Source organism: Ursus americanus, chromosome 22, assembly GCF_024610735.1.
Source record: "Ursus americanus isolate L20-20 chromosome 22, mUrsAme1.1.p, whole genome shotgun sequence".
Classification (NCBI taxonomy): Eukaryota; Metazoa; Chordata; class Mammalia; order Carnivora; family Ursidae; genus Ursus; species Ursus americanus.
The window spans coordinates 37,432,084-37,454,057 of NC_142148.1; the positions used below are offsets into that span (position 1 = coordinate 37,432,084).

Sequence of the window (21,974 nt, forward strand, 5' to 3'; positions counted from 1 at the left end):
TCTATGTTTGTTACTGTGTATGTTGTTATGGGTTGTCTCCGATGCTCTGTGGAATGAGACAGGGAACAAATACGTGGTCCAATGCTCTTAATACTGAGCTTTAGTAAAGGTCTTAGGTTCTAAGCCCAGTTGAAAAATATGCTCTAAGCATACATTTAAAAATGAATATTCATCTTTTACTTGTTTACCTATGCAAAAAGATCAGTAGAATAGACATGTAAATACCAATAGAGCCTCCTGGCCTTCCCATAGCCCAACATTATGAACTTAAGGACATAAATCTTTCCGTGTCTTGAAGAAATGAAAGAGAAAGACACACACCTAAGGTATATGTCCAGCTTACCTAGAAGTGTCTGCTTATCTTGGGAGGAGTCAGACTCTGCAGAACATCTGCAAGTTCGGAGAACAATCACTCCCCCAAGCACGCCATCTTCACTGGCCAGGAAAGGTGAGCCTAGGCAGGAATGGCAAATGGTCATTTTTCAGTGAATTTTACTTTTTTCATTATCAATTTTCATTTGATTATAAGAACAAAAACGTGGTATGAATAAGATCTTGAAAGATGCCCATTTTCCGACAACCACCGTTGTTCATACCTTGTATAGGCTTGATGGCAAACGCAGGCTTATGCCTGAACAGGGGCCATTTGGCAAAGACGATCCCAGATGCTGCCAAGAAGACTTGAGTGGGGGTGGAGTATGCATTACAGTATTCAGAATGGAATTGGAAACACTAGCAGATTAAAGGACCAAAACACAAATACAGGAAAAAATGCCCAGCAAGTCTCTTTGATCAACTCCTAGGGATCACTTACCAGGCTCTCCCTGCTGTCAGGGGCACGCCACCAAAAGCTTTGATTTACTACCTTAAATTCAATTTTAAACAATAAGCCACAAACTTTATTACAAACATTTAAAAATGATCCTGATGGTTTACACAAATAAGGGTGAAACTGTATTTCTATTATAAGGGTCTGGTGGTTAGAAACAACCAGGACTCTTTGGGATCTCACACACTGAACCACTGTGAGCATTTCAAGAACACTACATTTTTAAACCCCTCATTTTTCCTCCCCAAGGACATCTTCGAACATCTGGCATAGCAAGTAAGCACGTGGAGAACAAATGCAAAATTAACCCAAGCACTATCAAAGAAAGTAGTAAAAATAAAAACCAACCAAATTGGATTTGGGGAAGCTTCTGGTTAAACTTAGTAGATTAAACACATATATTTATCTCCACTCTTTCCAAAGGCATGGCCCAATGAGGACAGAGAGAAAGGCAAATGAGAAAAAAACTGACCTTTTAGAAAATGAAAAGAAGATGGACGTTAGTTGGCTTACCTAGTGGACCTGCAGAAGCTGAAACCTAAACTTTCATGGTGGGACAGGGTTGAAATTAGGGGGGGCACCTATAAGAAATCACCCAGTTTTGTCATGAAACCCAAAAAGAATTGGAAATTGGAAGCTTCAATTTCCTGTGAAGGCAGGGATACAGGGTGGGGCTGAAATGAAGATGGCTGGTTTAGAGTGTCCAAAAAGACCCTCTACACCAGGTGTCAGTAAGCTATGACTTGTCTGGTCTACAACCTGTTTTTGTACTGTCTACAAGCTATGAGTGTTTATTTTACAATTTAAAGGGTTATTAAAAAAAAAAAAAGGACGAGAAGGAGAACATGTGATAGAGACCATGACGTAGCCCAAAATGTCTAAAATCTTTACTTTCTGGCCCTCTCAGAAATAATTTGCCAAACCCTGATCTAAAGCCCCAGATTCCTGCATAGAGAGGAAGTTACTTCTTCCTAACTCAGGAGATGCCAGGATGTTTACTCTCTAGAGAGGATGAACCAGAGGGACTGGAGTCTTGGGGGCATCAGACTCTGCACAGGGCAGGAGGGAGGCTCCATGGTGAATACAGGATGTGGAAGTAGAAGTCTTTTTTTTTTTTTTTTTAAGATTTTATTTATTTATTTGACAGAGAGACAGCCAGCGAGAGAGGGAACACAAGCAGGGGGAGTGGGAGAGGAAGAAGCAGGCTCATAGCGGAGGAGCCTGATGTGGGACTCGATCCCAGAACGCTGGGATCACGCCCTGAGCCGAAGGCAGACGCTTAACCGCTGTGCCACCCAGGCGCCCCTGGAAGTAGAAGTCTTAACGCTAAACAGTGAAATAACCAGCTCCTTTACCCAGAGGCTCCCAGGATACAAGAAGTCAGGCTGATATCCTCCAAACAAAAGACTGGCTAATTCCCTTCCAGCCACACAACCAGCTCAAGAAAAGAAGGGCGAATGAACCATGAGAGTCTATAGACTCTGGGAAACAAACTGAGGGCTTCAGACGGGAGGGGGGTGGGGGATTGGGACAGACCAGTGATGGGTAGTAAGGAGGGCACATATTGCATGGAGCACTGGGTGTTATACGCAAATAATGAACCATAGAACACTACATCAAAAACTAAGGATGTACTGTATGGTGACTAACGTAACATAATAAAAAATTATTATTTAAAAAAAAAAGAAGAATAAAGACCTACCTGACAGACCCTAACAAAAAAAATTTGCTTTATGGTAAGGGCTACCAAATGACAAGTGTGACTCATTCAGAAGGTTTTCAGTTCAGCTTTTTGGTATTTAACTGTTAAAAAGTATAGACTACCTAGGATCACTAGTTATTTCAGTTAGGCCTCTAGAAAAGACAGAGACCAGAACTAAAAAGCAACAAAGAGAAAACTTAGGCAAATGCAAAAGAAAAGAAAAAATAAAGAGAGAGAGAGAGAAATCAGAAGAACAGACCAGAAGGTCCAATATCTGAGTAATAGGAGTGTCAAGAAAAGAGCACAGAAGAATGAAATTTCAGGGGCGCCTGGGTAGCGCAGTTGTTAAGCGTCTGCCTTCGGCTCAGGGTGTGATCCCAGCATTCTGGGATCAAGCCCCGCATCAGGTTCCTCCGCTGGGAGCCTGCTTCTTCCTCTGCCACTCCCCCTGCTTGTGTTCTCTCTCTCGCTGGCTGTCTCTCTGTCAAATAAATAAATGAAATCTTAAAAAAAAAAGAAGAAGAAGAATGAAATTTCAAAGAAATAATTCAAAACATTTCCAAGAATTGAAAGGTAAGTGTCTGGACTAAAAAGGCTCATCAACCTCCCAGAACAACTCATGAAAAAAAAAAAAAAAGTGCCATGGAGGTCTATCACTATGAAATATCAAAATATTGAAGAAAGTGGGGAAAGTCTAAAAACTTCCAACTGGGGGAAAAAAGTCACATGGAAAGCAGGAAGATCATGATGGCATCAAATTTCTCAACATAACACTGGAAACTAGAAAATGAGAAGGCACCTTCTTCAAAGTGCTAAAGGAAAATTATTTCCAATCTAGAATTCTATACTAGGCCAAAATGTCAGTCAAGTGTGAAAACAGAATAAAGCTCTACAGAGTCTCAAAGAATTTACCTCCCACATACTTTCTCAGAGAGCTGTAGGATGAACGTACCTTGGCAAAGTGAAAGAGTAGGGTACACAATGAGAAAGAAAATCAAACCTGGAAACAGGAGATCCAAAACAAGAGAACATAAAAAGATTCCCAGATGGCATGCAGCTATGCAGCAGGCTTAGCAAGTGGACAGTCCAAACTGGTGCAGGAAGCCAGAGGAGGCTGGAAAGATATTTCCAAGTGGCAAATAAATCAAACTTACAGAATATATGTTGGGTTTGAAATTATTAAGAGGAAATGTTTCAGATTTTGAGGGAAGTTTGACAATCAAGACTGACTGGTATAAAAAAACAAACAAAAAGAAACAAACAATAATGAGCCAAATATTAACTGCAGAAAAAATAAGAATTTGTGTAAGAAAGGAATTAGAATCACAGTACACTATGTAGTGCAGATGTCAATAGCTGGAGTCAAAAATATAAACTCACAATACTGATGAGCTAAAAAAAAAAAGGGGGGGGACATAATACATTAAGAGGAGGAATGGTATGTGTAGTGTGTGTAGGTTTGGGGTTGGAAATATAGGGGAATTAAATCCTTGCTTTTCCTGGTATGAATATGAAGATATCTCAATTTGATATATAAATAATATCTAAAATTGAAAACTGAAGGAATAGTAGTACAAGTGTATTATGTTAATTACAGATTTACATTCTAAAAGAAATAGCTATGAGAGTTAAAAGTAGTAGCCTCAGGGGAGAGGAAGCTGGGGGAGAGGGGACTGGAGCTGGAACAGGGAACCATTCATTTTCATTTTAAGTCTGGGGGTATTGTTTGTCTTTTTAAACCACTTACTTGTTTTGCCTTGCAAAGCAAAACAACACGAATTTAAACTGTGGAACTGGACTAAATTTTTTAATCCTCAGCCTCTTAAAGAACAGGGAAAGAGACAGGAAATTCACAGTCATTGAGAAACTACCCTGCATCAGGGCTTGGTTCCATGCTTTCATGTTCTATAGTTTAATTTTCAGAACCACTGAAAGGGGTGAGAGCAAATCTCCCCAAAGTGTGTCATTTTGGCATGTGAACTATTTTGAGCTGAGGCAATCGAGACCCTGCGGGCTCAAGAGAAGCTTCTGCCTCACCCTTAACTACCTAGAAGAATCTAAATTGGGGGTCTTTCCTAGAATTAGAGTTATCACCAGGAATACATTTTATCTGAGTAATCCATCTGTATGACAGGGCAAATATCTAATTACCAAACATCTGTTCTTCTTATTACCTACAAATTGCCCTCCTCCCCTTTGAAGCCCCAGGTCCCTATCCCATTCCTTAGCTCAGCATGACATAAATACCTCATTGTACCCTTCTGTCTTTGAACCTCTCATGTATAAGGACTTCCTGTATGTATGAAATTAAATTTGACTTTCTCCTGTAAATCAGTCTTGTCAATTTAATCCTTAAACCAGGTGGAAGAATCTTTGAAGGATAGAGGAAAATTTTCCTTCCCAACACTACTGTGCCATGAGGTATTTTTATGTTATAGATGAAGAACCTAAGGTTCAGAGAGTTGAGCGGAGTATGTGGTTTTCCCTCATGATTCTGAGCCCATAGTCCTTGCTTGCTTTTGCAGCAGTGCCTCTCGGGGAATGGGAAACTCTGGATAAGCTCACATTCCAACTACTGTTAGAAACCTCCATCCCACCAGCACTCAAACTCCTGACACCTCTAGAACAGTTCCTTTCCCTACCAAATCCAGGAACTTCTCCTAGGTTCCTAATAGCTCATCCAAGCCCAAAACTCTCTACCTCTTCCCTCTTTGATGACTCAACACATGATACCATGTCAAATCCCAACAGTTCTCCCTATGACTGTACTTGTGCTAGGTTCTGCCCCTTCATTTCCACTGACAAGACCCTCAATGTACTCCCATTGTACTGAAAACACTACAGTAGGCTCCCTGCTCTAGTCATTCAAATCTCTAAATTAATTAACTCAATTAATATGTACTATGTGCCAGGACTCTTCTAGGCACTGGGGATATAGCAATGAAAAAAATGAAGTCCTTGCTCACATCTAGTTGAACAGGTTAGGGCACAAGTAAATTTACAAGTCAATGAAGAAATTCATCCAGTTATTGATAAGCACTGTGAAGAAAATGAACCCTGGTAAATGACAGAAGGTGTGACTTGAGCAGGGGCTACTTCACGTCAAGGGTCAGGAAAAACCCCTGTTGTTAAGGAGCTAACCCTCCTGGGGGAAGAACATTCCAGGCAGATGAACAAGCAAATGCAGAGACCTTAAGGTGAGAAGGAACCTGGATGTTCAGGAAATACGAGGAGACTAGAGTGGTAAGAGCTGAGTGAGGGAGAGGGAAGAGAGGGCAAAACATAAATTCAAAGAGAGGCAGGGCCAGGTCACATAAGGTTACAAAAGGCCTTGTGGGTACAGCAAGGAGGTTGGATTTTACTGCAAGTGTGATGAAAAGATGATGAAATCTTTAACCAGGACAATGATGTTTGCACTTGCAAAAGGTTACTCTGTAGTATGAAATGGATTGTCAGGGTAAGCATGGAAGCAGCAAGTCACTAAAGAAGAAGCAGTGGCAGCCCAACTGACAGGTAACAGCGCCTTAGGTGAGCCTGCTGGCAGTGGAGACTGTCAGTAGAAGCACAGTCTGGGGTATATTTTACAAGTAGAACCAAAAGGGCTGTTCATAGAATGAATATGGGAACAGGAGAAACAGAGACATAAAAGTTTACTCTAATAAGAATAATGCACCCCAGCTACGATTACATTATTAAACTACTCAAAAACTTTTAATGGTTCCCAAGTGCCCACAGAACAATGTCCAAATGCTTAGCCTGGCACAGTCCTCCTCTCTCTTCCTAACATTATCTTCCTATTTATTTTTATGCACCAAATTCTTTAGCCAAATTAGACTTCCTGTATCCCATTTCTCCAAGATTTCCCCCTGGGCCCATTGTTGTGAACTATTCTTCCTGAATCCCTTTCTCCCCATGAACTGAATCTATCCCTCAGGGCCTTTTATACAGACACAGCTCTCTGGGGGTGAGGGTATCTCACCTTCAAAGCACCTTTGGTGACTAATGAAATGCTTGCACTTACTCACTGCTCTCTCCTATCCCCAACCTCCTCAACACCACAAACACACACACACACACACACACACACACACACACACTCTCTCTCTCTCTCTCTCTCTCTCCCACTTACACCCTGCAGTGTGACACTGAGGATGGCAAGACAGGATATTAATGCAGTGAAAGGAGATGGGGCCCCCCGGGCACCATGGACTACATCAGGACTTCTCAGTCTCAGTATGCATCCATTCAATAAATTAATGAAACAATGATTACAGTACATTTGAAGATTTCAAGTTTTTCATGAAAAGTACTCAGATTTCATATTATCACTGTGATGTTTAAAAAAAATACTGACTCAGACAGAAGGCCTTGAGTCTGAGGATAGCAACTATGTATTCTTAAGACAGACATTTTTTTTTTTAATCTATGCTTCAGTTTCTTAAATTATAAATTATGGATATTAAAAGACATCTCTCTGGTGGCTATAAGGACTGAATTATACATATGAGCTCTGCAACCTCTGAAGAGCTATTTAAACATTTGGTGGTAATAACAATGATGGTAGGAAGACATTTCAGCATTTTGCTGGTTCTCAAAAATTGTCATGTTGGACAAGATCTATTATGGCACCTGCTTGGTTAACCTTCCGCAACAGCCAAAACCAGTGTTCAACTGACATTCAGTGGTGGTGATAGAGTATCAATTTCCAAGTTAAAATGTTATACAGTCTCTGTATATAAGGAAACAATATTTCTTATTCTTCCCAGTAAGAAAAAAAAAATTAACATGGAGTGACTTTTTATTAGGTGCTTTTCATACCCATATAGGGAATTGGGGGCAAAAATTAATAAGCTAAGACAATCTGAAGTTCCATTAATTTATGTGCAATAAGTTGCATAAAATATCTAAAGAAGATTAATAAAGAAATAATAAAAAATTAAGCTTCATTCACCTTAATAAAATGTCCCTAACAGATTGCTTAAATATCCAAGTCTAAAACTGTTATGGAATGAAATTATAATTACAGATGGTAAGAGAAATAGTTACTGTGATCAAATGTATATAGTCTGAATATTCATTTACATTGTAAATCCATACTGTAAACAAATGAGACACATACTTACTAAATTTGTGCCATAATTTTTAAGGATGAAGAATTTGAAGAAATTTGAAAAGCCAATCACTATAAATATTAAAGAGAGAATTCAATGGGATTATTAATCCATATTCTTTTGATTGCTAGTACCAGAGTCTTAATTAGAATGCTCTTCAGTAAAAAGGAGGATTTGCTGGCTCATAAAATCCAGTGGTAGGGATGTGACTGGTTTCAGTAGCAGTTGGAAATAGCTCTCTATGGACAGTAATGCCTATCAATAGTTCCCCAACTGTACTCTTGACAACTTTACCACCAGAGACTTAATCTTTTTTCAGTTTTAACATTCTGGGGACATCAACTGGATTTAGGGAAATTAAAAAAACTTGACTGTCCTGACTTAAGTCAGGGATTAAGCCTAGAACAATCAATTGTGACCAAGAGGCCAGTGGACTGGAGTCATGGATGGACATGGACAAATACACAGTGGTCCAGAAAATGCAAATTAAGAGAACACTGGGCTACAGAACCAGGAAATCAGGATCCCAAATTTGGTGTGGTCTATTTTAACTTAGACAACTCACTTTACCACTCTGAACCCTGGTTTCTTCTTTCATCTGAAAAATTAGGAGACTGGACTATCAATCTCTGTATCTCTAACAGTTCTAATAGGCTGGAGTAGGAGGGGGGAGAAAGATAGAGGAGGAGGAGGGGAATCTTTTTTCAGCTGGTACCCTGAATCGAGCTAGATATCTACCAGACCATCCTGAACACCCACGAAATCAGCCAGAGACGTAGGAAGATACATCTGGATCTCTACAAACAAACCTCTCCAGCGCTGAGTATTGAGGTACGAAGTGGGGAGCTGTGAATCTGCACAGATATCGGAAGATAAACAGAAGGGGGAGGGAGCTGCCGCGCTCGGGTGCCGGGAAGCAGTAGCTGGGGAGCGGGCCGGACTCGCGGACCGGCACCCGCGAGAACGCAGACTGAGGCTGTGAGCCGGGGAACGTGCGTGACCAGACTGAAAACCGAAGCTCCATAGTGCTCACTGGAACTGAGACTGGAAGCTCGGGAGCGCACGTGCAACCAGCAGAAAACCAGCGCTCCGGAGCGTGCACAAACCACACTGTAACAGGGAGCTCGGGAGCGCGCATGGGAACCAAGGGCAACTGACGGTGTTAGAAGCACAAAGGACAGAGATGTGCCGGCCCTAGAAGCGAGGGCTGGGAGAGGGGCTGTGGGGCACAAATCCTGGGACACTGTGGGGGTTTTTAGCAGCACTGATGGAAACAGAGCTAAAATGGCCAGGAGAGCTCAGTGGAGAGCGGACTGCGATCTCTCTGTTCTGAAACAGAGGCTAGGATACGGCCACTGCTGCTCTGACTCTCAGAAGAGTCACAGAAAACTGCCAGGGAAAGCCACCAGAGAAAAAAAGCCCAGAAATACCGGCTCACATTGTGCCCATCCCCATCCCCCCTCGCAGGGGATGGGGCGACTCTACCCAAACGGGGTTGCCTGAGTATCAGCACAGAAGACCCCTCCCCTAGAAGGCAGGCTGAAAAACCAAGAAGCCCACATCCCTAAGGTCCCTATAAAACACGTGCAAACTGGCTGGGTCCTGCTCAATAATTTCGGCTTTGGGCATCCCCGCAACCTCTCATCAGAATGACGATGAGGAGAAACCCTCAGCAAAGAAAGGACACAGAGACTGTGGCGTCTGCCACAGAACTGATGGATATGGATATAACCAACTTGTCAGAAATGGAGTTCAGAGTAACAATGGTCAACATGATCTGTAGGCTTGAAGAAAATATTAATGAAAACATTAACAAGAATACAGACTCTCTAAGGGCAGAAATGAGAGCGAATCTGGCAGAAATTAAAAATGCTATGAATCAAATGCAGTCTAAACTAGATGCTCTGATGGCCAGGGTAAATGAGGCAGAAGAAAGAATTAGTGAATTGGAGGACGGGATGGTAGAAGAGAAAGTAAAAATGGAAACATGGCTCAAAAAAATCGAATCTCAAGAATGTAGATTACAGGAGATAACTGACTCGATGAAACGTTCCCATGTCAGAATCATCGGCATCCCCGAGGCGGTGGAGAAAGAGAGAGGTCTAGAAGAGATATTTGAACAAACTGTATCTGAGAACTTCCCTAATCTGGCAAAGGAAACAAGCATTTGTGTCCAAGAGGCAGAGAAGACCCCTCCCAAGATCAATGAAAACAGACCTACACCACGTCACATCATAGTGTAATTCGCAAATATTAGATCCAAAGATACAGTCTTGAAAGTGGCCAGGGGAAAGAAAATACTTACAGAGGGAAGAATATCAGAATAACGTCAGACTTGTCTACAGAGACCTGGCAGGCCAGGAAGGGTTGGCAAGGTATTTTCGAAGCTCTAACTGAGAATCAGAACATGCAGCCAAGGATCCTTTATCCAGCAAGGCTGTCATTCAGAATTGATGGAGAGATAAGGACCTTCCAAGACTGGCAGAAACTGAAGGAATTTGTGACCACCAAGCCAGCCCTATAAGAGATATTAAGGGAGGTTCTGTAAAAGTAGAAAGGCCCCAAGAGTGATACAGAAGAAATTTTACATCTATAGAAACGAAGACTTCATAGGCAACATGACATCATTAAAATCATATCTCTCAATAATCACTCTCAATGTGAATGGCCTAAATGCTCCCATAAACGCCACAGGGTTGCAGACTGGATAAAAAGACATGACCCATCCATATGCTGTCTACAAGAGACTCATCTTGAACCCAAAGATACATCCAGACTGAAAGTGAAGGGATGGAAAACCATTTTTCATGCCAATGGACCTCAAAAGAAAGCTGGGGAAGCAATTTTCATATCAGACAGATTAGATTTTAAACTAAAGACTGTAAGTAGAGATACAGAAGGACACTATATTATTCTTAAAGGATGTATCCAACAAGTGGATATGACAATTATAAATATATATGCCCCCAGCAGGGGAGCAGCTAGATACACAAGCCAACTATTAACCAGAATAAAGAGACATAGAGATAATAATACGTTAATAGTAGGGGACCTCAACACTCCGCCCTCAGCAATAGACAGAGCACCTAAGCAGAAAATAAACAAAGAAACAAGAGCTTTGAATGATATACTAGACCAGATGGACCTCATAGATATATACAGAACACTACACCCCAGAACAACAGAATACTCACTCTTTTCTAATGCACATGGAACTTTCTCCAGAATAGACCATATACTGGGTCACAAAACAGGTCTCAACCGATACCAAAAGACTGAAATTATTCCCTGCATATTCTCAGACCACAATGCTTTGAAACTGGAACTCAATCACAAGGAAAAATTTGGAAGAAACTCAAACACTTGGAGACTAAGAACCATCCTGCTCAAGAATGATTGGGTAAACCAGGGAATTAAGAAGGAGATTAAACAATTTTTGGAGACCAACGAAAATGAAAACACATCGATCCAAAACCTATGGGACATTGCAAAGGCAGTCCTAAGGGGAAAATACATAGCCATCCAAGCCTCACTCAAAAGAACAGAAAAATCTAAAATGCAGTTTTTATATTCTCACATCAAGAAGCTGGCACTGGAACAGAAGAACAGGCCTAACCCATGCACAAGAAGGCAGGTGATCAAAATTAGAGCAGAGATCAATGAATTAGAAACCAGGAGCATAGTAGAGCAGATCAACAGAACTAGAAGCTGGTTCTTTGAAAGAATAAATAAGATCGATAAGCCACTGGCCAGACTTATTCAAAAGAATAGGGAAAGGACCCAAATTAATAAAATTATGAATGGAAGGGGAGAGATCATGACCAACACCAATGAAATAGGAAGGATCATTAGAAACTTTTATCAACAGCTTTATGTCAATAAATTAAACAACCTGGAAGAAATGGATGCTTTCCTGTAAACCTATAAACTACCAAGACTGAAACAGGAAGAAATTGATTATTTAAACAGACCGATTAATTATGAAGAGATTGAAGCAGTGATCAAAAACCTCCCCAAAACAACACTCCAGGGCCTGACAGATTTCCCAGGGAATTCTAAGAAACATTCAAAGAAGAATTAACACCTATTCTCCTGAAGCTGTTTCAAAAAAAAGAAACAGAAGGAAAACTCCCAAACTCATTCTATGAGGCCAGTATTACTCTGATCCCTAAACCAGGCAAAGACCCCATCAAAAAGAAGAATTACAGACTGATATCCCTGACGAATATGGATGCCAAAATTCACAACAAGATCCTAGCTAATAGGATCCAACAGCACATTAAAAGGATTATCCATCATGACCAAGTGGGATTCATCCCTGGAATGCAAGGGTGGTTCAACATTCACAAATTGATCAGTGTGATAGATCACATCAACAAGAAAAGAGTCAAGAACCATATGATCCTCTCAATTGATGCAGACAAAGCATTTGACAAAATACAGCATCCTTTCCTGATTAAAACCCTTCAGAGTGTAGGGATAGAGGCTACATTCCTCAATTTCATAAAACCCATCTATGAAAAGCCTACAGTGAATATCATTCTCAATGGGGAAAAGCTGAAAGCCTTTCCCTTAAGATCAGGAACATGACAAGGATGCCCACTCTTGCCATTATTGTTCAACATAGGACTAGAAGTCCTTGCAAGAGCAATCAGACAACAAAGGGATAAAAGATACCTAAATCGGTAAAGAAGAAGTCAAACTGTCTCTCTTAGCAGATGACATGATACTCTATATGGAAAACCCAAAAGACTCCACCCCCAAATTACTAGAACTTATAGAGCAATTCAGTAATGGGGTGGGATACAAAATCAAGGCTCAGAAATCAGTTGCATTTCTTTTTTTTTTTTTTTAAGATTTTATTTATTTATTCGACAGAGACAGAGACAGCCAGCGAGAGAGGGAACACAAGCAGGGGGAGTGGGAGAGGAAGAAGCAGGCTCCCAGTGGAGGAACCTGATGTGGGGCTTGATCCCAGAAGGCCGGGATCACGCCCTGAGCCGAAGGCAGACGCTTAACCGCTGTGCCACCCAGGCGCCCCGCATTTCTATACACAAACAATGAGACTGAAGAAAGAGAAATTAGGGAATCGATTCCATTTACAATAGCACCAAAAATCATACATTATCTCGGAATTAACTTAACCAGAGAGTAAAGGATCTATATTCTAGAAACTGTAGATCACTCTTGAAAGACATTGAAGAAGACACAGAGAGATGGAAAAATATTCCATGCTCATGGATCGGAAGAATAAACATAAGTTAAAATGTCTATGCTCCCCAGAGCAATCTACACTTTCAATGCCATCTCGATCAAAATACCAATGACATTTTTCAAAGAGCTGGAACAAACAGCCCTTCAATTTGTGTGGAACCAGAAAAGGCCCCGAATCGCCAAGAAATTGTTGAAAAGGAAAAACAAAGCTGGAGGCATCACGTTGCTGGATTTCAAGCTATACTACAAAGCTGTAATCACAAACACAGCATGGTACTGGCACAAAAACAGACACATAGACCAATGGAACAGAATAGAGAATCCAGAAATGGACCCTCACTCTTTGGGCAACTAATCTTTGACAAAGCAGGAAAAAACATCCAGTGGAAAAGACAGTCTCTTCAATAAATGGTGCTGGGAAAATTGGACAGCTACATGCAAAAGAATGAAACTTGACCACTCTCTCACACCATACACAAAAATAAACTCCAAATGGATGAAAGACCTCTATGTGAGACAGGAATCCATCAAAATTCTAGAGGAGAACATAGGCTGCGTCTTTGACATCGGCCACAGCAACTTTTTTCATGCCACATCTCCAAAGGCAAGAGAAACAAAAGAAAAAATGAACTTGTGGGACTTCATCAAGATAAAAAGCTTCTGCACAGACAAGGAAACAGTCAAAAAAACTAAGAGGCAGCCCATGGAATGGGAGAAGGTATTTGCAAATGATACTACAGATAAAAGACTGGTATCCAAGATCTACAAAGAACTTCTCAAACTCAATACACGAGAAACAAATAATCAAATAAAAAAATGGGCAGAAGATATGAACAGACACTTTTTCAATGAAGACATACAAATGGCTAACAGACACATGAAAAAATGTTCAAAATCATTAGTCGTCAGGGAAATTCAAATCAAAACCACACTGAGATACCACCTCACGCCAGTTAGAATGGCAAAAATTGACAAGGCAAGAAACAACAAATGTTGGAGAGGATGTGGAGAAAGGGGATCCCTCTTACACTGTTGGTGGGAATGCCAAGTTGGTACAGCCACTTTGGAAAACAGTGTGGAGGTCCCTTAAAAAGTTAAAAATTGAACTACCCTATGATCCAGCCATTGCACTACTGGGTATTTATCCCAAAGATACAGACATAGTGAAGAGAAGGGCCATATACACCCTAATGTTCATAGCAGCATTGTCCACAATAGCTAAACTCTGGAAGGAGCCGAGATGCCCTTCAACAGATGACTGGTTTAAGAAGATGTGGTCCATATATACAATGGAATATTACTCAGGCATCAGAAAGAATGATTACACAACATTTGCAGCAACATGGACGGGACTGGAGGAGATTATGCTAAGTGATATAAGTCAAGCAGAGAAAGACAATTATCATATGGTTTCACTCATTTATGGAACATAAGAAATAGCAGGAAGATCGGTAGGAGAAGGAAGGGAAGAATGAAGGGGGTAAACAGAAGGGGGAATGAACCATGAGAGACTGTGGACTCTGGGAAACAAACTGAGGGCTTCAGAGGGGAGTGGGGTGGGGGACTGGGATAGGCCAGTGATGGGTATTAAGGAGGGCACATATCGCATGGTGCACTGGGCGTTATACGCAAATAACGAATCATGGAACACTACATCAAAAACTAAGGATATACTGTATGGTGACTAACAATAAAAAATTATTATAAAAAAATAAAAAATAAAGGATGACCTATTGCTCTGAAAAAAAAAAAAAAAAAGGCTGGAGTATTTTTAGTTTTAGAGATTCATGTCTACCCACAGCAGCAACCAGCCAATACCTGATGCCAGCAAGACAAAACACTAAAGCTCCTTTTGCAAAATATGGTACAATGCTTCCTCTTTGACATGTGAGAACTTATCAAGAGAGTGATTCTGTAGCCAGAAGGCATTTGCTAGTCGTCCACCTTCTCATTACATTTAACAAAGAACCTCTGTCTTTCAAATACATTTCCGCACATTGCTTTCTTCTTTTTAAAGTTTATATGCCAGCCTATCCCAATCCCGGTGATGGGTATTAAGGAGGGCACATATTGCATGGTGCACTGGGTGTTATACACAAATAATGAATCATGGAACATTACATCAAAAACTAAGGATGTACCATATGGTGACTAACATAATAAAAAATTATTATAAAAAAATAAATAAAATAAAATAAAAAAGTTTATATGCCAAATCACTTGAATGTCATTTTCTCTTGGAGGAATTACACATATTGAGAAAAAGAAATAGAGAGAGAGGAAGGGAGAAGGAGGGAGGGAGGGGGGCGGAGGAAGAGAGAGAGGGAGGGAGGGAGGGAGAGAGAGAGAGAGATGGTTTAAAGGTCAGATGAGGGGCGCCTGGGTAGCGCAGTAGTTAAGCGTCTGCCTTCGGCTCAGAGTGTGATCCCGGCGTTATGGGATCAAGCCCCACATCAGGCTCCTCCGCTGGAAGCCTGTTTCTTCCTCTCCCACTCCCCTGCTTGTGTTCCCTCTCTCGCTGGCTGTCTCTCTGTCAAATAAATAAATAAAATCTTAAAAAATAAAAAATAAAAATAAAAATAAAATAAAGGTCAGACAAACAAGAAAATGGAGGGCTGAGGAATAATGAATGTTCCCTACTGCAAACACATACCTCTAACTCCAAAAGAACAAGAGAGATTATTATAAATAGTCTTTAAACACAGAAGTAGGATAGCAGTTTATACTTCTTGGAAGACCAAGGACCTTTTTCTTAAAGATACACTTGAGTTAGTGAATCTTTGCTGGATGTGAAGTATAAGCAGAATGACATGAAGACTACATAACATAATGAGAGGAGCCAATCACAATGTTCAGAAGCATTAGTTCCATTAACGAAGTGCCACTACATTTTGCCTCTGAAAAGAAGCCTACAAGATCACCGTCATCCTATTAGATGTATATTAACTGCATTCTACCATTTCCTGCTCCCACAAAAATCCTAATATAATGATCCCACAAAAATCCTAATATAATGATCATTACTATATTCATCTAACATCTAAAAATATAATCCTAATATAATGATCCCACAAAAATCCTAATATAATGATCATTACTATATTCATCTAACATCTAAAAATATAATGATCATTACTATATTCATCTAACATCTAAAAAAAGAATCTGATGCACAGGCTTCCAGAAACACAAAGAGGAAGTGGGGATCAGGACACTAACCTACTGACCCAGATCCTCTCAGTACAAACCCTGAGGACTACCCCTGTTCCATCTCTACCACAACTCATGCGTATCATCATTATATGTGGTTTTCTGGTGATTTTTAAACATAGTTTTAAAGACTCCAATTTAACTCTTTTTTTAAAAAAGATTTTATTTATTTATTTGAGAGAGAGAGAAAGAGAGAGAGAGAGAGCACAAGCAGGGGGAGGGGCAGAGGGAGAAGAGGACTCCCGGCTGAGCAAGGAGCCCCAGGATCATGACCTGAGCCTCAGGTAGACACTTAACCAACTGAGCCACCCAGGAGTCCCTAACTCTTGAAAGAGAAGAGTTGAGTGTGGCCAATAGCCCTTTTGAAATCCCTTACTACTATAATTTGAAAGATAGAAAAAGTTAACTTGTTACAGAACAGAAAATTCCAAACTATAATCAGAACCTAAACATATCAGAGAGACAGTCTATGGATAAATTCATTGATTCTGCCATAAATATTACAAGTAAGAAACCAAACTGAGTCCATTAAAGCTTCTGTTTCTTGGTTTAACCAATCACAGAATATATCCACCTAATACTGCTCTAGAAATGACAAGAGAATTTTTTTTTTTTTAACTTTGACACAGGGTCTCTATTCTCAAGAGAACAATTCAGCTAAGGAGAAAAGATGAGACACTTCAAAAACCATACTTGCAGTTATAAAATAAATAAATCATTGAAATATAACGTGCGACACGGCGACTACAGTTAACAATATTGTATTGTATATTTGTTAGTTGCCAAGAGTAGGCCTTAAAAGAAAAAAAAATGTAACTATATATGTGACAGATGTTAACTAGACTTATTGTAGTCATCATTTTATAATATATATAATCAAATCAGTATGTTGTACACTCAAAACTAATATAATGCTATATGTCAATTATACTTCATTAAAAAATCATAAAGCAGTGCAAGAAGGACCAGTAGGTATCTTCTTTTCCTGAATATTCCAGCCCAGCATTCTATCTGCTAGTGGAGGTATCCAGAATTCCACCCAATCACCCTTATACAGCAATGACAGGATGAGAAATGTGAATCCCTGACAGAAAGCAAGTGAGAATTGCCTACAGACAACTGGAAGATTCACTGGAGGGGAAACCAAATGGCCCAGTTTTCCAGCCCTGGTCCTGGCACATTCCATGTTAACTTTAACAAGTAAGAAGAGGATTCTCTACCCTCAAATTCTAACAGGTCACTCCAAGCTGCTAGGGAATACAGAGAACACCTTTGCCCCACAGTTAGTTACCATCTAACTTCCATCTCCAAGAGTGTCACAAGGTTTAGAAGAGGCCAAAATGGTGATAGTGGCAGAAGACAGGGGTCCAGACTAGGCAAGCTGTCCCCAGTGGAGGTAGGGTGTGGTGGTATAAATTCATAATTGCTTATTAATACTAGACTAAAGCCATGAATTTGAGAAGTATAACATTCATTCAACAAATATTTCATATTTTGTAAATATTCACTTTTTTTTTTTTTAATTTAAGAATCAACTCTGTGTCAAGCACTGTATGGGGCCCTGGGTATGCAGTGATTAAGGCAAAATCTGTGTCCCTAAGTGCTATGGTCTGAATGTTTGTATCCTTCTAAATTCATACACTGAAAAATGCCCAATGTGATGGTGTTAGAAGATGGGGCCTTTGGGAAATTATTAGTCTCCTTACAAAAAAGCGGCCCAAGAAAGCTCCCTTGCCCTTTCTGCCGTATTAGGTTATAATGAGAAGTCTGCAATCCAGAAGAGGGCTCTCACCTGACCATGCTGGCACCCTGATCTTGGATTTCCAGCCTCTAGAACTGTAAGAAATACATTTCTGTTGTGTATAAACTAGTCCATCTATGGCATTTTGTTCTAGCAGCCCAAATGGACCAATATACCAAGCCATCTACGATATGATAGACAATAAACAATATAATCAGTGCGAGAAAGGGAAATCAAGCAACAAAAGGGAGATAACAGTGCTAAGATGGATTCAGAGGGAGAGAGGATTTTAATCAGGATGGTCAGGGACAGCTTCCGTGACGGTGACATTTGAGGAGAAAAATCCAAGCAAGTGAAAGAACAGCAGTTCAGGTATTGGGGCCCTGAAGCAACAACATTTCCAGCATAGTAAACAAATATATCTTCATACATAATCATGCCATTACTTCTTCAACTAGTTCCCTGGTGATGGGCATTTAGGTTATTTCTAGTTTTGTTTATGTTTTGCAATTACAAGTAATGCTGCAGGGAACATCAGGATACATTTATCTCTCATACATGTAAATATATCTATAGGATACATTTGTAAATGTAGAGCTAATAAACCAATCAACATGTGCATTTAAATTATTTGCTACAGATCCCCAAACTGCCTTCTAAAAAGACTGACACCCATAAGAACAGTTCGACAGTGCTCATTTCCCCATAAACTTAGCAAAACTGGGTAGTACCAAACTCAATATTATTAATCTGATACATGAAAAATGGTATCTCGTTGGTGTCTTGACACATATTTATTTTGCAGCTGGCAGGTCAAACGGCAGAGTTTCTAGCAGATGCCTCTTCGCTGCTGCTGTTTGCCTCAGATGTGGTGCCTGGAGGTGAAACGGCTACCCTGTGGCCATAAAGAATAAAGCCACCCACTAAAGATTACCAACCAGAGTCTCAGCTTCTGATGCTCTGTGGAGCCACTGTACCTGCACTGGACCGCTTTCAGACTTCTCATGTGAGAGAAGGAAAGTCCTCATTTTGTTAGGCCCCTACAGCTGGGTTTCTGTCATTTTAGGTGAACATAATCCCAAACCGAAAGTTTCCTTTATCCATTTTTCCGTCAGGTTCTTGGGGTTTTTTTCCCTTACTAATTTGCTAAACTCTTTACATGTTAAGGCAGTAAGTATTTGGTCACGTGTGTTGCAAATATTTTCCCTCAGTTTGTTATACATATTTTAATTTTGTTTATGACTTTTTTTGTAATAGAGAAGGTTTTAATGCTTATGTGGTCAAATTTATCAACCGTTTTCCTTTACAGCTTCTGTGTTGGAAATTTTTCTGTAATCCAAAATTATGAAAATAAGCAGTCCATTTTTTCTATTAGCGCTTTTATAATTTCAGTTTTTACATTTAAAACTTCAGTCCATCTGGAATTAATTTTGGTGTAAGGACCACAGTATAGACCCTGCTTTATTATTGTTTTCCCTAAATGGTCAGCAAATTGCCCAACATAAATTTGTTGGAAAATTCACCTCTTACCCACTGATTTGAAATGCATTTTTATCACACATTACGTACTCATATGTATTTGGATCTGTATCTAAATTATCCTGTTCCATTGATGAAACTATTTCCATACAGATACCAAATGGCTTTAATTATTATAGCTTTATAGTATATTCTACCTGACTGGGTCAGTTTCCTCTCATGATTCATTATTTTCATAATATTCTTTGATACTTTCATGTGATCTTTCCATATGATCTTAAGAATAAGCTTGCTTATACTTTTACCTCTCATTCTCACTTTCATGTGAACATAATTTAATAAAATTGTGATTTTGTTTAACACTTAGGTTGTCCTTGGAAAAATTTACCAAGGAAAGCCTGAAGATGGAATTAGTTATATTCCTGACACCTCCAAATGGTGGAGCCATGTGAATTTTTAGACAAAGAGATGTGACAATGGCACCCCTAAAATAAAATCTGCAAGCATGCCTCTATTTAGTTTAAAAGGATCGAATAAGTATCTTTCTAGCATATCTTCTAGATGTTAGTATGAAAAAAACAATTTTTTTTCTTCACGGTCAGTTCTTTCTCTTCTGATTCATCTTATCTGATTAACTACCGTCTGTAGTCACTATCCATAATATTCTCATATCAAGAAAATCATTCTCAACAATGCTCAACCTACTCACAAAACGAGACAAAACCAAAACTAAACCCCTCAGTTCTAAGAGAGGTTGGACAGCAAGTTGTCTGTGAGTGAAGTGAAAACACTGAATTGGCAAATATTTAAGTCAACTAATCAATCCTAAGTAACCCTAAGTGTTTGATATATGAAAAAAAGTTCTCTGGGTAGACAAAGTTATTGCTCATTGAATCCTAGATTCCATCCCTGCTAACTATCTTACAGTATTTACAATATTGTCCAAGGGACCAATGTTCATGAGCAATGTCATTTGCTTCAGGAGGGCTATGCTGGACTTAATAAACAAAATCGATGTGATCAAATAATGCAGGTAAGCACCTGGGAGTTCACCAGACTGTCTCCACCAATTACTTACTGCACAAAGACCCACAAAGGACATCAGACATTTAGGAAGAGAATATACTCATCTGTTGCTTTTCATTGTTTTGAGCTGTTCTTTCTGCTCAATGAGTTTTTCCTTCTCAAGTTGTGTCAGTACATATGCCATTTTTTCCTGTGAACAAAATTTCTTCACTTTTTACTTGGTAAAGTTGGATCCTGCTCATTGTGCAGAAGCACGTGATGCTGAGGCTTACCATCGTGCTTTTCATTCAAATGCAGAGTCCGTTTAATGTAGCACCTACTTCTTTTGCCATTCTAACTGGCGTGAGGTGGTATCTCAGTGTGGTTTCGATTTGAATTTCCCTGATGGCTAATGATTTTGAACATTTTTTCATGTGTCTGTTAGCCATTTGTATGTCTTCGTTGAAAAAGTGTCTGTTCATATCTTCTGCCCACTTTTTTATTTGATTATTTTTTTCTCATGTATTGAGTTTGAGAAGTTCCTTGTATATCTTGGATACCAGTCTTTTATCTGTAGCATCATTTGCAAATATCTCCTCCCATTCTGTGGGCTGCCTCTTAGTTTTTTTGACTGTTTCCTTGTCTGTGCAGAAGCTTTTTATCTTGATGAAGTCCCACAAGTTCATTTTTTTCTTTTGTTTCTCTTGCCTTTGGAGATGTGTCATGAAAAAAGTTGCTTTGGCCAGTGTCGTAGAGGGTGCTGCCTATGTTCTCCTCTAGGATTTTGATGGATTCCTGTCTCACATGGAGGTCTTTCATCCATTTGGAGTTTATCTTTGTGTATGGTGTGAGAGAGTGGTCAAGTTTCATTCTTTTGCATATAGCTGTCCAATTTTCCCAGCACCATTTATTGAAGAGACTGTCTTTTCCACTGGATGTTTTTTCCTGCTTTGTCAAAGATTAGTTGCCCATAGAGCTAAGGGTCCATTTCTGGGGTCTCTATTCTGTTCTTCCAATAAGTGGATTTAGTTTTAATTTGTCTTCAGAAGGTAAATGATATTACACATTAAATACAATGTAAATGAATCCTGCAATAAAACCTTGTTCCACTTCTTTCAAAGAATAATTCGAAGGTAGGAAACAACAATTGTTGGAGAGGATGTGGAGAAAGGGGGTCCCTCTTACACTGTTGGTGGGAATGCAAGTTGGTACAGCCACTCTGGAAAACAATGTGGAGGTCCCTAAAAAGTTAAAAATTGAGCTACCCTATGATCCAGCCTTTGAACTACTGGGTTCAGTAGTGAAGAGATACAGACGTAGTGAAGAGAAGGGCCATATGCACCCCAATGTTCATAGCAGCATTGTCCACAATAGCTAAATTGTGGAAGGAACGAGATGCCCTTCAACAGATGACTGGATTAAGAAGATGTGATCCATATATACAATGGAATATTACTCAGCCATCAGAGAGAACGATTACACAACATTTGCAGCAACATGGATGGTCCTGGGGAGATTATGCTAAGTGATATAAGTCAAGCAGAGAAAGACAATTATCATATGGTTTCACTCATTTATGGAACATAAGAAATAGCAGGAAGATCGGTAGGAGAAGGAAGGGAAGAATGAAGGGGGTTGGTAAGCAGAAGGGGGAATGAACCATGAGAGACTGTGGACTCTGGG

General features: G+C 39.8%; 1 protein-coding gene across 3 annotated transcripts in view; it reads right to left on the reverse strand.

Annotated features, from left to right (window-relative positions):
- Nucleotides 1-21,974, reverse strand: part of TASP1 (taspase 1) — a 253,304-nt gene that overhangs the window by 55,419 nt on the left and 175,911 nt on the right. For all 3 annotated transcript variants that reach the window (XR_006781747.2, XM_045809190.2, XM_045809201.2), the window contains one exon: nucleotides 344-454. Coding sequence is in view for 2 of the 3 variants with exons in the window: in XM_045809190.2 (XP_045665146.1) it covers nucleotides 344-454 (111 nt within the window). In the remaining variant the exon portion in view is untranslated. The remainder of the gene's footprint in view (nucleotides 1-343; nucleotides 455-21,974) is intronic.